The sequence below is a fragment of the Nycticebus coucang genome, chromosome 8, assembly GCF_027406575.1.
Source record: "Nycticebus coucang isolate mNycCou1 chromosome 8, mNycCou1.pri, whole genome shotgun sequence".
Lineage (NCBI taxonomy): Eukaryota > Metazoa > Chordata > Mammalia > Primates > Lorisidae > Nycticebus > Nycticebus coucang.
Window position 1 is genome coordinate 127,742,007 of NC_069787.1, and position 14,741 is coordinate 127,756,747.

The following is a 14,741-nucleotide window of genomic DNA, read 5'->3' on the forward strand; positions in this document are numbered from 1 at the left end:
CTCTTTTGAATAAATATAGTCCCGTTGTTGGGAGGAAATGCCACAGGAATCTCCCAAGACGTAAAAATATGTGGTTTAAGATCTTGAAGAAGGTTGGAGGTAGCATTCCAAAAGATTTGTCTGTTTCTTGGAACTAGTGACTATGACCTTTTTTTGGAATAAAGGTCTTTGTAGATGAAATAATGTTGAGGATTTTGATGAGACAGCATTCTAGATTACCCAGGTAAGCCTTAAATCCAGTGGCGACTGTCCTTAGAAGGGAAACACAGGAGAAAGTTGTGTGAAGACAGGGGCAGAGGCTGGAGTCAGAGCCACCAGCCAAGAACCGCCTGGAGCCACTGGCAGCTGGAAGAAGTGAGTGAGAAAGGACCTTCCCGGAGTCTTAGAGGGACCGAGCCCTGCCAACACCTCCATTCAGACTTCCAGCCTTCAGGACTATTAGTGAATAAAGTTCTGTTGCTTTAAGTCACAACATCCATGGTGATTTGTTATAGCAGTTCAAGGAAGCAAATACAGATAGCTTCCATTAAAACACTAGCATTTTAAGATGTACAACTTTCTTCAAGGAATAGAAATAGCATTTTTTTTTTTGTATTAGTGTGGCTGCCAATAGTTAGGTGCTTAACATAAATTATCCCATTTCAAGGATGAAGAAACTGAGGGCCTAGGTCTCATTATGACCATATGGGGAGCTGGGCAAGATTCGGCAGAGAGGTGGTGTGGTTGAGCAGCTACAGGCTGGGCTCTGGGTCCTGTCTGGGTCTGTCCTTACTCATTCTGTGACCCTGGCTAAGTTACTCAACCATTCTGACCTTCAATTTCCCCAACTACGAAATAGGAATGGTAACAGAACTTCATACAACTGGGAAGATTAGGAAGTATAAAATATTCAGAATAGTATCTAGGAAGGGCTAAATGAATGTTAGCTACTATGATTACTACCACACTATACTAATATACTATTGACAGATCATGAATGCCCAAGAATAAAAGGGAATGGGATCTTTTTAAAGCAGAGCAGGTGGCCCATATTAAATTAGAAACCAGTTTTACAGAGATTATTCTTCAGAACTTATTCAATACTGATGTGGCTATCACAAATGAGACAAAAAAGGCCTCAGCAATCTTGGTAATAATTGCTTTTTGCTGAGTATCTTACACATGTTCAGAACTGTATGGGCTGGCTCACACCTGTAACCCTAGCAGTCTGGGAGGCCAAGGAGGGAGGATCACTTGAGCCCATGTATTTCAGGTTGCAATGAGCTATAATGATATCACTGTACTCCAGCCTGTGCAACAGAGACAGGCCCTGCCTCAAACAACAAAACAAAACAAACAAAACAAAACTACAATAAGCCCTTTAAATATATTACTTCATTTCAAAGATGTGGAAAGCAAGGCTCAGTAAGCTTCATATCTTGCATATTTTCAGAAGCCCAGGAAGAATCAAACTTGGATTCAACCCTAGGATGCTGTCATTCCCACCACACCGCTTCCTAAACAGTGTTTTACAAACGCTAGGCATCCAACAGGTATTTTCTGAATTAGTAACATCAAGCCTCTTTATCGATAACTTTAAGGTAATATTGAGCTTCCTAAAATATTATGAAGTGAAGAAATGGTTGCCAATCATTTCAGAGCCTTAAATCTCCTAAAGCATTGCAGCAAAAAAAGAGAAGGGTTAGGAAACAACCATTCACGAGACAAATTTACTTCTTGCGTCTGCACTCTTTTTTTCCACTGGCTGATTGGTCACTGAAACTATTAGAACAGATTGAGCAAAAAGGAGCAGGGAGCCAGTGGTATCCAGGGATTTTATTTTTTTTTTAATTCTATTTCCTTTTCTTTCTTTCTTGAAAATACGAGTAACAAACAAAAAAAAAAATTAATGCTCCTTTTTGAACACTGATCATTCTTACTTTCATTATTACCATTTTTTGGAAGCCATGTTTTCATTTTACCATACTTTCTTTTAATTTGTCCAACCTAGTTAATGAAATGCTTATTAAAATATGTATAAATCCTTCTCTTGTACCCAAGGTCTCCAGGATAAGATGCTGTTCCATTTAAATAAAAGATGAAGGATGTTGAAACAGAAGCAGCCTTTAACTGGCAGACCATAAATAAGGCAGTAGTTGGTGCTTCGCAAGTCTCACACTGGCACTGGTACTGGGATCACCTTCTTCCACGCCAGTGGTTCTTAACCTGGAGGTCAAGGACCTGCGGGGGAGGGTGGCAGCTATGAGCCCCTTGCAATGTAGGGAATTTCTGCACCCATTTCAAGGGAGGCTGAGAGCTAAGACCACTATTTCAAGGCCTAATTACTAAAGCTAATTGCCACATTTTACTTCTTAGTATCATCTTAGTCAACATAGTATCCAGTATAAATATTAGGCATTTCCTTACGAAAGAACTAGAAGCTTCACCTTGTTAAAGATGTGATCTTGCAATCAAGGGGGTTAGAGTTTTGCAATCAAGTCTCCATGATATTATCAAAAGGATTTACCTGCCCTGGAGGGTGCAGGTCTTGCTCCTTCACAAAAGGGGCCTTGCAGGTTACTTCTCCTCCCTTGGTTGCTGTTTCTTCATCTGCGAGATAAATATTTGAATTAAATGAACCCAACTATATCCTCAAACTTCAAAACAATCTTGTCCCATGTAAAAAGGTCATTAAACCACTTAGACTAATTATTTCCCACAAAAATTATTATCAAACAAGGTAGGTCAAGGTAGCCTTATTTTAAGAATTATTTTTAGAGAAGGCCACAGTTTGAGGACACACCACTGGCTAGTGATTTTCCCAGCTGTACTCTGACAACTGTAAGACGCCACAGGTGCCAGATTGGGGGAGCCCCGAGTGGGATAGGGAGAGCCTGGGAGTTTTGCCATAGTAAAAAAGTGTGGACTTAAAATTGGCAAACTGGATATTCGGGGTGTTGTTCATCCTCTCTGAACATTATTCCTGCCATCAGTAACATGGAGATCATTAATTATTTCTGAGTTGTTGTGGTGATTAAACAACACAACATTGGTGAAGGATCTCATGCTACAGACAGAGTAAACTCTTAACACAATTATTTCTTTCTCCTATTCTTTGCATGTTCTTTATTTCCTCTTCTCTAAGAGATTCATTACAGGCAACTGTATCAAACCCTTTCAGTTGCCACATGATATAAATGGATAAAAGGCTGATTCCCAGGAGTCTTGGAGAAAGAATTCACCCGGAAGGAAGTTAGTAGGTTACAGGGGAGCCCTATCACCTATTTCATGTTTGCAGTGACATTTGCTTCCTCCTAATTAGAGGAAACCTGTGGAACAACTTTTTCTTTTGTTCTAAATTATGCCTGATTTCCCTGCCCATCAAAACCAGAACTAGGCCAAGCTGATGGATTATTTTTCTTTGTTTAAAGTCTTAGGCAATAACACACACTATTAAAATTTTAAGGCCCAAGCTCCCTGTTGTGGAGTCAACATGGTATTTGCAGTCGTGAGCAGTAACAAGGGCTGGTAACTGAAACAGTACATGTAGTTAAGTGTTTCTTCTGTGCCTAATTTTTCTACCAATAAAGAGAACCTAAGTCAATTGTACTTAAGAATTTCTCTTCAATGGATGAGTTAATAAAGGAGAAGCTGTTTACTATTCTTAGAAGATCAAGCACATGAGATCATATTCTCTCAAGCACGCTGCCAAATACTAAGTGGGACTTTTCCAGCTCACCTGTGCTGAATAAGTAAGCCAGCAAACGTACTTCCCCGCCCCACCTCCCATGACAACCCTTCCTTCCGTAAATAGAGTTCCCATTAGATTTTACATGTTTTTCTCTCTGTTCCTTAACGATTTTTATGTTTTTTTCCTTAAAAAGATTTGCATGCCACAGCCTTAACACTTCTAAGATTCTTCCCGAGAACCCACACATATCAGAATTGATTTAAAAAAATTTTATAAGCAAGAAACAAATTAGAATCTACAGCTAATCAGAATCAATCAGTGCTACAGTGGGGAGGATCAAGTCATAGCTTGTAAAGAGTTTCCTTGTTTATGATTACAGATAACTAGATCAATAGGGTGCTTGACCAGACTGTGAAATAACTTCTTTAAGCATTATAAAAGAAACTAGGGCTGTTTAACATGTGTTATTTACAAAGGCCATGAAAATTGAAGTAAGCACTTCCCACAGCTCCTAAATTAGTGACTCGTAGTGATATTATGTTTGATTATAAATGTAGAGCTTGGGCCATATTTATAGGAAGTTGTTGAATTTTTCTCTTGCAGCTTTGCACCGTATGATACTAATAATAATATTCATAAGTGTATACCTCTTGGCATTAGTTAAAAACACATATATGCATATATGCACCACTATACATAATGTGTATATGCTATGTATATTTTAAATTTAAAAGTAGCATTAAATTCATTTATGTTACTATTTTTAGATAGTTGTGTTCCTTAGAGTTTACACTTGGTAAGTACTAGATCAGAAGGCTTTTTATTTATTTCTAAATTTTGTTTTCATTACATTGGTAAGTAATATGTTTGACTCAAAAGCTTTTAGAAAAGAGCAAAATTTGTAGGAAGAACATTTCTTTAACTTTTAAAATCACCAAGGAGATATAGTTCCACATTACAGTACTTTTCCCTCAATAGTAAAAATACTTAGAAATTTGTTTCTAGAAATAGCATGGTAATAAGTTAATGAGATCTTCTTGGATATTTGAGTGGCAAATGCTGATTTTTGTATAATAAATTCAATATTAGTGAAGGTAGAGGAAATAAAACTAGCAGCTAAATCAGAAGACTTTGTTGACACTTTGAAAGAAATATTGTTAGACGTTGGTTTTTAAGCATAAAGAAATGATTTCTTTCTTTGTTAATAGTTTTAACCACTGTGACAACCATTCCTGCTATTATAGAAATAAAATGTTCCTCTGAAATATCACAAAAACAAATTATAAAATATTATGAAAAATATAAATGCCCACAATTTTAACATTTAACCCCCACCCCATACACACATACTGTTAGCATTTTGGATTTTCACTGAGTTGTAATAATAATATATATTTAATTCTGTATCCTAACTTTTTTTATTTAATAGTACACAAAATTTTTTATCTATGTTGTTATACAGTCTTTTAATCATCTTTCTAATGATTGCCTTAGCACAGATTTTAAGTTATCTTGTGATTTATTCAATTCATGTCATAAACATTTATTGGGTCACTACTAGGAGCTTAGCACTGTTTTAAGCACATGACAAAACCCCTGCCCTCATCCCTCTATGGGAAGATGGCAGGGATATATAGAGGGAATGTAGAAAAAAATCTATGAACTCTCTAATTCACTGCTCTTACTATCTCAGCATCAAGTACCTGAGTTATTCATTTGGCTTCTGATTATCAGCTAAGGCAGGCAGGAAATATATTTATCTATTCATGAAGATACTCTGTCAGGCTTAAGTCTATTCAACTCAAAAATCTTTTTTTTTTTTTTTTTTTTTTTCATTTCTTTCTCCAAACAGAATTATAGCAGTCAGGTCCTACTGAATACTGATGGAAAATCCTTGAGATGAAAGGAAGGTTCTGTCTAGAAAGCTGATCAGAACAGTGGGCCTGGGTGTGTCCATCAGACACCAGTCTGAATATTAACTTGCTTGCCATCAGGTTGACAATTCAGAAATTGCATGGCCATCAGAGGCTCCAGTCTGGGTAATTAAAAAAAATTGGAGTGATACTTTAAATTTCCTACAAAGACCCCTTAGCTGGGGAGGAGAAAATGTCTATTCTCTCTGATAGAAGTACAGGGAAGCGTGAAAGTTACTGGGCTCCGTAGGTTGGTCACAGGGTTTTCTTCTCACTGCCAAAATTTTTATTAAAAGCTTACAGAGAAAAGATAGGATATCCAAAGGAGGCAAAAGGATAATATAACAGCTTACACTGAGATAAGACTCAAATAAGCTTGCTGTTGTTGTTGTTTTGCTACATCAGTAAATCCTGATGGTTACTGGATGTGGCATTCTACGAGATACATCAAGTATGTTCCAGAATATAAATGTGAACTGGTAGTTTGGCTAACTAATAGGGGATGTAGGTGTGAAAAATAAAGGTATTTTTCTCCCAGAAACGTTGCTTTGGACATGTCGTCTTGTACTTTTTTCTTTCTTTCTTTTTCTAGTTCTTTTAATTTTCTTGTTGAAGGGGCTACTTATATTTATTCCAAAATTCTCTTTTTAATATTTTCACAAGTCTTGAACTCAAAGTGATGACTATAGCTTGGAGTTACTAATTGATATTCTTTAACCACATAATGAAGCTGAAAGAGCAGGAATGCGATACTGAATAGCAAATCGTCACCCAGAAGCTGCCACTCTCCACTGATGAAATCATAGCAGATACCTCCTGAGTGGTTTGTTTTAGAACTTTGCTAATTACTTGATATGCATCACCTTATGCATTCACCTAGCTGCACCAGCACTCTTTCTATACCAGTTTTATGAATGAGGAAGCTGGGACCCTGGAAAATTTAAAAACTGGACCAACGTCTCATGGTGAATACAGAACACTCACTCTTAATCACTCTCTTAGGCCGCCTCTCCATGCAAAGAGTTCCAATCATCACTTAAATCATCCATTTATCCATCCTTCCAGCCAGCTAAGCCGCTCAATCAAGTATTTAGCAAGCTTGTAGGAGGGATATAAAGAGCCGGTGAGATGGACATGGTGACAGGTCTCAGGCAACTTTCTGGAGAGGAGGAGGGACAATTGAGCAATCACCCAGACACGGTGTGGTCCTGTGACAGGGAAGAATAACTGAGTACTGAGGGACAGACAGGAGGTGGTGTCAGGGTGGCAGGTCAGAAACTTGTCCTATTCCTGCTCTGCAACTTTGTAGCAAAAGGCATAGAATGTAACTTCTAGAAAGTAGGGTCTTTGAAGTAAGGTCCCCTTTTGTTTTCTTCCCCCACGGCCTGACACATAGTTGCTCACTATTAAAATGAGTTGAGTAAATGAATGAGAATTCCAAAGCGTTAGAACAGGAAGGGTCTTTTGATTATTTCTATCTTTACTCTGAACAGTTTTTAACACTTCTCTAAGCTTGAAATAAATGTTCCCTTTTGATTTACAAAATCAAATCCATGTTCCCTTTTCAGTCATAATCTAAAAGCTCTAGTCCAAGAAAGCTGCCTCTATCCTTTATATTTTACTAGGAAAAGGCCTCCTCCTGGGTCTCTTTTAAACCTCGGTCCCTGAGCGGAGATTCTGGGACCATCTGACAGTCTAAGAAACTCTCTCGTTGCTTTTTTCCTCCTCCTTTCCAGGGGGGATTTGATGTTCTGCTCACTCTCTGGAGTTGGGAGCGATTTCTTCTCCTCTTACCTGTCTGCCTTAGAGATTTTCCTTCCCTTGACTTCTCCCCCACCTTTCATTCTTTAAAACATGTTAACTTGGGGGAACCAGTTCTCAATTATTTACCCCACGATCCCCTGGAAGCTACAAGAATCCAGGGCAAAGCTAGAGGAAAAGGCCAAAAGTAAACAGAAAGCCTCAGCTAGCGATTTCCCTCCCTGATAATTTCTGTTGTTACGGAGCCATGTTTTATTTAGGTTGTAATTCTGTAGAGCACGTGTTGGGTTCAGTCTTTCTCATGCCTGCTTGGGATGTGCGGGTGCCAATATAACTTCTTCCCTAATGAAAGGACAGCAAATCCAGGCAGTATAATAATGCTGGTGGTTAGAGCCACTGGGAAGAGGAGACCAAAGCCCCAGGAGTGAAGTTAACTTGGAGCTTGAAATAACCTTTGTGGCCTGTCTCAGAGTCACAGTAACCAGGTTGGTATGTGATATTTTCATTATCTGATCTTACTTCTTACCCTGATCCCACAATTTAAAATTCTTTTTTCTGTTTTATTTTCTTCTCACTTTCTTCTCATATACTACAGACTTCACTTATTATTATTATTAACATTTACATCCCTGGAATTTTTGTCCGTTTTGTTTATTATTCATTCAGGGCCTGGATGTGTCAGAAGTATCCCAGCATGGTGTAGCTGTACAATAAATATCTGTTGAATAAATAAATTATTAATCCCAAAGAAAGCAACATTAAAAAATAGTAATGAAGATCAGGTTTTTCTTACATGTACTGAACATAGAGATAAATGGTTGAATTTTAAAAATTATTTTACAGAAATCTTCTAATTGTACAAAATGTACCTATGACTGGAGGAACTTTACAAAAGCTTTGATGGTCAAAACACATAGGAGACCCACTTCAGTCATCATGGTGCAGGCTTCAAAAATATATCTATGGAAGGACAAAGGATAAGCTTGCGCTGGTGAGAATGAAAATCCTTGAGGTTTCCTGATGCAGGCAGCCTTGAGCCCCTTGGGGATGGTTTGGCTTGGTGTACTCAGAACTGTGTGGCAGCAAGGTCAAACGCTGCTTGCCACACCCACGAAACTCCAAGACTTCTGAGTTTATATTTCCATTTCTGGACAAAGGGTTATTATTCAGTTTTATGGTTCTTAGTACAAGATCAGGTAGCTCACGGGGACTCCAAACAAAAGATGAACAGAGGAACACATTCATTTTTTGGGAGTGTCTCTGCCTTTGAGGTTGTCATGAACACAGCAGGTGCCTTTCAATAAGGACACAGCAGTGTTCAGGGAGGACCCCAGTGTCTGTTCTGGCTGTTCCTTTCCCTAAAAGCAAGATTCTGGCTTTTAGGGCCAATCTGGTGTTGGCTAAATGGGGCTCGTCTGAGCAGAAGACAGAGATACTTTTGGCTGAGATTCAGGCACCTCCCTCTCTCACCCAGTGTGGGCCACAACAAGTGTAGCCACTGGCCTGAGGAACTTGTAGAAGACTAGACTGACGCAGAAGCAGGAGAAACAAGGCCTCACAAGTCCTGGTAATGTGCTGAGTGGACGGAGCCCAGAAGATACAGTATTGCAAGAAAATTTACTGAAGGACTATACTGATGACATTTAAATTATTTCTAAATGGAAAAACAAAACTTGGGCAGGTATGTAAACATACGTGAGTCACTGGGCTAGCTGTGAGTTCCTTGTGCCACTCTGAATTATTTCATGTATTTCAGTGTGGCCCTTGAGAAAAAAGCCTCATAAAAACTATTGGCCTTGGGTGGTGCTTGCGGCTCAAAGGAGTAGGGCGCCAGCCCCATAGATCGGAGGTGGTGGTTCAAACCCAGCCCTGGCCAAAAAAACAAAAAAACAAAAAACTATTGGCCTAGTTTTCAACCCATTTGTTCTTTTAGTACTTTGAATACTTTTGCTAAAAACAGCTTTATTGAGATAAAATTCCATACAATTCACCTGCTTGAAGTACAGAATTGAGTGGTTTTTAATGTATTCATATGTTTGCAAACATTATCATTGTCAATTTTAGACCATTTGCATCATCCCCCCAGATACACCGTGTGCCCATTAGCAGTCATTCCCCATTCTCTGCAACTTCACCTTTTACTCAAGCCCTAGGTGACAACTAATCTATACAAAATTTGCCTACTGTGGACATGTTATGTGAGTGGACTCAGAGACCATGTGGTCTTCTTTTGCTAAGCACAGTCTTTTCAATGTCCATCTATATTATAGCACACATCCCTACATCTGTTTTTATTACTGAGTGATACTTAATCGTTCCATTCCCTACCACATTTTATTTGCCCCTTCATCGCTCAGTGGGCACTTGGGTTGTTTCTACTTTTTGCCTATTAGGAGTAATAGTGTGGTGTGAACATTCGTGTTCAAGTTCACTTTCCAATTCTCTTGAATATATGCCTACAAGTGAAATTGCTTGGCTATTTAGCAACTCCATGTTGAGGATTTCTTCCATTTTACATTCCCACTAGCAATATATGATGGTTCCAATTTCCATGAGTGTATTCTAATACTCACCATTATCTGTTTTCATAGTCACAGACATTTTAGTGGGTATGAAGTGGTATACTATTAAGGTATAGTTTGGATTCATTTCCTTAATGCAACTAACCTACTTTTCATGTGGGAATTGGCATTTGTGCATCCTCTTTGGAAAAATATCTATCTTTGCCCCCTTTAAAGTGGATTCTTTGAGTGTTTGTTGTTGAGTTCATCTTTTGCCTTAAGCTTGGTGGAGAGGTTGGAGAAAAAGAGTTTCATAACTCTCAGTTGCTTTGGCCTGAAATAGAGCCTCTGCAACATAAATAAAGCTGGGGAGGGGGGATGAGAAATGCCCATGGCCTACTTGTCCCAGGGTTTCTATACGACTCTAGACTGGGGTCTAGGTTGAGAGGGAGCTTTACGTTCTCGGTGGCTTCTACCCAAGGTGGAGAACTGACCAGCCAGAGTGAAACACTACCGCACCCAGCTGTAGGGAAATGGGTTTTGGCTTTGATATCATAAATTCTTACAGTTCTTACTGCAATATAGAAGAATGTTTTGAATGAATATTTCTTCATTTGTTGAATTTCCTCAGGACAATTTCCAGGGGCTTTAAATGATTGTTTATTTGTAATTTTTACCAGCTACTGTTGTTTAGTAACAAGTGGGTCCACAAAGCTCTCTCCATATCGCCATTCTGGAAATTGAGCCCCATTTGGACAATTTTTGATGAACATTTTGTTTCTTGTACATGTGGTGGTGAAATAGTTTATACCGACATAGTGGATATAAAATTGGCGGTCAAATTATGAAGGACAATTTTTATAAAAGTTATTGCAAATTTACAAACAACAAATTAAGCAAACCAATAAGGATGGAGGATTGGTTGCTTTCAACTTCATATCCAGATTCCCTAGAACGTCCATGCATTTGGTTTGACAAAACATTCTTAATTTTCATTAAAGAGTTGTATAGAAATACCTGAATAATGAAAGTGACCATATATTTCCTGCTAGAGTTTGTTGTTTTTGGTCTAGTTATCTATAAAGCCATCATAGCCATTGAAACAGACATTAAAATGATGGCTGTTCTTAAAGCATAGGAATAATTCAGATGCGGAAATTAAGGTCTTAGAATATTAACCGGTTTATGCCTACATTTTAAAGGTTCACTAGCAAAAACCATCATGTATTTCTTATTTTTGTTTAATTCAAGATAACTATTGTACCACGCAGTCTAAGACTTAATTTAAAATTCTGAATTTTTTTTTTTTTTTGAGACAAAGTCTCACTATGTTGCCCTCAGTAGAGTGTGTGGCATCACAGCTCACAGCAACCTCAAACTCTTGAGCTTAAGCCATTCTCTTGCCTCAGCCTCCCGAGTAGCTGGGACTACAAGCACCTGCTACATCATTGTTTAGCAGGCCCAGGTGGGGCTTGATCCGCCAGCCTCAGCGTATGTGGCCAGCACCCTACTCAGGCAGCTACAGGCTCTGAGCCATCTTAAAATTCTTTATTTGATCATGATCTGGGCTTGTGCATGAATTGACAACCAGTTGACTGTCACTTTAGCTTAAACACATGTAAAATCTCACTTGGTATCTAAAACACAGCTCTCTGTCGGCTCCCCACCTTCTCCACCCCCATGGCAAAGTTAACTATACATTTCTCTTCAGGTGTAGAAGTTTGTTTACTTATAAATGATTACTTGAGCATCTTTGAGAAAATGCACACTGCTTAATAATCAGGAGAAAATGTCAAAATGTATTTCTTTGTAGAAATTCTCCTTTTTTTTTTTTTAAATTGATTCGTGTGTGTACCCTTGCCTAAACTAGCTTATGGGCAAAAGCATGATGCCACTAGATAAAGATGAACATTTAAGAAGGAAACCAAGCCCCCATCTGTGGCACTTCACTGAACGGTTAATACTGAACTACCCAAAGGTTTACTATTGAAAATAACTAGTCAAGTAAGTTTATCTTCTTTTGGCTTGGAAAGTTTCAATGGTAAAGTCTGGCTTCTGATGGGGGAAACATCTTAGTTTCCAACATAGTAAAAAGTAAATGTAATCACAAATTGAAATTATAATCCATTTTTGAATGATTTAGAAATCAGTATGCATTCCACCACCCCCCCCCCCCCGGGTAAAGATGGGAATTCTAAACAACTAAAGCTGCTTTGCAGCAAGTGCACGGTCTGGAAGATGCTTACCTCCTGGTCGGCGTCTCTCCTGGTGGCTTAGGTGAGCCCTGGCGCTGCGGCTCCTCCCCGGCGGCCGCCAGCTTCCCTCTGCGCGGGGCACCGCCGGGCCGCCCGGAGTAGGGTGTTCGGCTCCGCCCTCTGGACTATTGCTAAAACTCCAGTTCTGGCAGACCGATCCTGGTGATTAATTATTGACAAAAGGAAAACACTCCTACGCAAACTTGTGTGCAACCGCACGCTCCCAGCTACTCATTCCAGACCAGGACGCGGGCTGCACCACTCCCCTCCCCCAGGCTCTACGGTCCCAAGTTCTCGTACGCGGCCGCTCTTAGTCCTGGGCGGCTGGGCTAGTGCAGGGAGCGATGCAGCTCGCAGGCCCCCCCATTTTACAATTTGGTTTCCTGAAGCTCCTCCGCACTTCCCCGGGGACCAGACTCTCAGCAGGGGCGCTTTCGGGCTGCGGGGGACGCCTGGGCTCCCAGAGCAACAGAGGCGGCTCAGGCGTCGCTGTCACCTCCGGCTGCTGCAGTAAACCCCGAGCCGAGGCGGGGATGGGGAGGAGGGGATGGGGAGGCGCCCTCCCCCGCGCTCGGGCCGGGATCCCCGCACTACGGAAGGGGCTTGTCTTTTGGTGGTGGTGGCGGGGCAGCCCTATAAACTGAGGAGCAGAGGTGCGAGTTGCGGAGCTTTAGCCTAAGCCGGCGTTGAGCCTCCCAGGCGAGGCTGCGCGCAGCATCCACCGGGCTGCGGACTTCAGCTTGGGGGCGAAGGAGCCGGGGTGAGCGGAGCAGGGCTGCGTCCGGAACTCTGCACCAGGAACAAAGTGAGCCCGGGGCCCGGCGGCACGGGCAGCATCCCACTGCATTGTTTGTCAGAAACCGAAGAAAGCAAACCCTTTTAGCTTTGGCAGCTGATTTTGATGCCTTTGAAACGTGCACAATCTCCCTCCTCGCCCCGCTCCCTCCATCCTGCCACCTTGCCCTAGGGGCTGGGAGGTTACTCCTGGGAAAGCTGGACTCCGGGGAGACGGATGGAAGGGTCGTGGCTGGAGAACGTGGGTGTGCTCAGGGGCAGGGGCAGGGAATTAACCTGGGCCTGGACCGAGGCGGGAGGGTGCACTGGGGAGGTACGACGCGGGGAGGCGGGTGGCGCAGAGACGCGCGGCGCGGGCTCCGGGCCCGGGGCGGCCAGGCCTGCGCTCGGTGGCCCTCACCGGAGGCGCGGGAGCGGTAGAGCATCTTCTCAGCAAACCTGCATCCGCAACCCGGCGCTCTCTTCTCTGCCGAGGGCAGAACTGAGATGTGACGCCGCGGCTGCCTGCTGAGCGCGCAGAGGACCTTGAAGACCCAGCTCGCTCGCGCCATGGCCAGGACTCTTTCGCCCTGGGCACCGGGGAGCTCGGGGAGAGAGCTTCTCGGTTAGGGAGCATCGGGGCAGCGCTTGCCAGGCAGCCCCGGCTGCAGCCGCGGGCAGCGAGCACGCTCCGCCCGGGGCGCCCGCGCAGGAGCACGAGTTTGAGCCGCCGGCAGGTCCCCGCTCTCCCGCCGCGCCCGCTCGGCAGGCAGGTTCCCGGCTGCGGCTCCGGGGAGGAAGACTGACGTTATTGGGCGGTGGTGTCTCCAGGCAGGAGAGAGGGTGTCCCCTAAGGGACAGGAAAGGAAACCAATAGAATCCGAGCCCTGCTTGGCGCCTGTGTTAGCCGTTTCACTTCGTTATCTTTTCCTCCTACGAATGTGTCTACATATTAGTAGCCACTGCTAAAATATATTTTTTTAATTTATCACTTTATGTTGGTCGCATTATCTCCCGACTTCTTGGGACACACCTTGCAGTGTTTGCAGAGCAGATATGACCACCTCGAGTTTTAGATGAGGGAATAGAACCCCAGGAAATGACTTGGCCTGGTCGCCAAACTACTTCTTAGGTCTTATTATCCATTATTCAGCTTTGCTTCTAAATCGTCACAACCCCCTCCCTCCCATTGAGCGTTTGTAGAAATACAGAAACGAAGATTCTTCCCAAAGTTTATTTATTTTTTATTAAATCATAGCTGTGTACAATAATGCAATCATGAGGTACAATGTGCTGGTTCCATATACAGTCTGAAATATTTACACCGAACTGGTTAACATAGCCTTCATGGCATTTTCTTAATTATTGTGTTCAAACCCTTATACGCTACACTTAGTAAACTTCATCTGCGAAAGGGCTATGAGAGCTTGCAACTATTCCAAGCGGAGGCTGGGAGAAGCCGATAGGGCTGGTGGGGGTACTCAGACCATTACCAGTGATCTGAAGTAACGTGTATGTGATGTAACCGCACAGGCACATCTGCGTGCATTCTGTGCACCCCCAGACGGGACTAAATGTTCTACGTTTTTCATACAAACACAGGATATTCTCAAAACTTAACTGGGTCACAAAATATAGGTCAACACAGTTGAAAAGGCAGAAATCATACAGAGCATATCACCCATCCAAATACAGTAACGATAAAATTAACAACAAAAATCTCCCCTGATGGAAGTAAATTGGAAATTTGAAGATGCTTTAAATCTGCATTAAAAAGAGGCACAAAGGAGAACACTGCAAACTTCTTAGTAACCAAAACCAAAACCAAACAGTATCACACATAACAAAATTAGGAGAAAAACCAAAC

The 14,741-nt window shown here is 41.8% G+C and overlaps 1 protein-coding gene across 6 annotated transcripts in view; it reads right to left on the reverse strand.

The window, feature by feature from the left end:
* Positions 1 to 13,813, reverse strand: part of SPTSSB (serine palmitoyltransferase small subunit B) — a 32,464-nt gene extending 18,651 nt beyond the window's left edge. For 3 of the 6 annotated variants that reach the window (XM_053599731.1, XM_053599730.1, XM_053599728.1), the window contains exons 1-3: positions 13,334 to 13,813; positions 12,092 to 12,259; positions 2,507 to 2,589 (exon numbers count right to left, since the gene is read on the reverse strand). In XM_053599731.1, the coding sequence (XP_053455706.1) occupies positions 2,507 to 2,589; positions 12,092 to 12,259; positions 13,334 to 13,511 (429 nt within the window). In that variant the 5' untranslated portion in view covers positions 13,512 to 13,813. Of the gene's footprint in view, positions 1 to 2,073; positions 2,221 to 2,506; positions 2,590 to 12,091; positions 12,696 to 13,295 lie in introns of those variants that run through there. The other 3 variants (XM_053599729.1, XM_053599732.1, XM_053599733.1) reach the window with 3 other exon arrangements.
* Between the last annotated feature and the right edge of the window lie 928 nt (positions 13,814 to 14,741).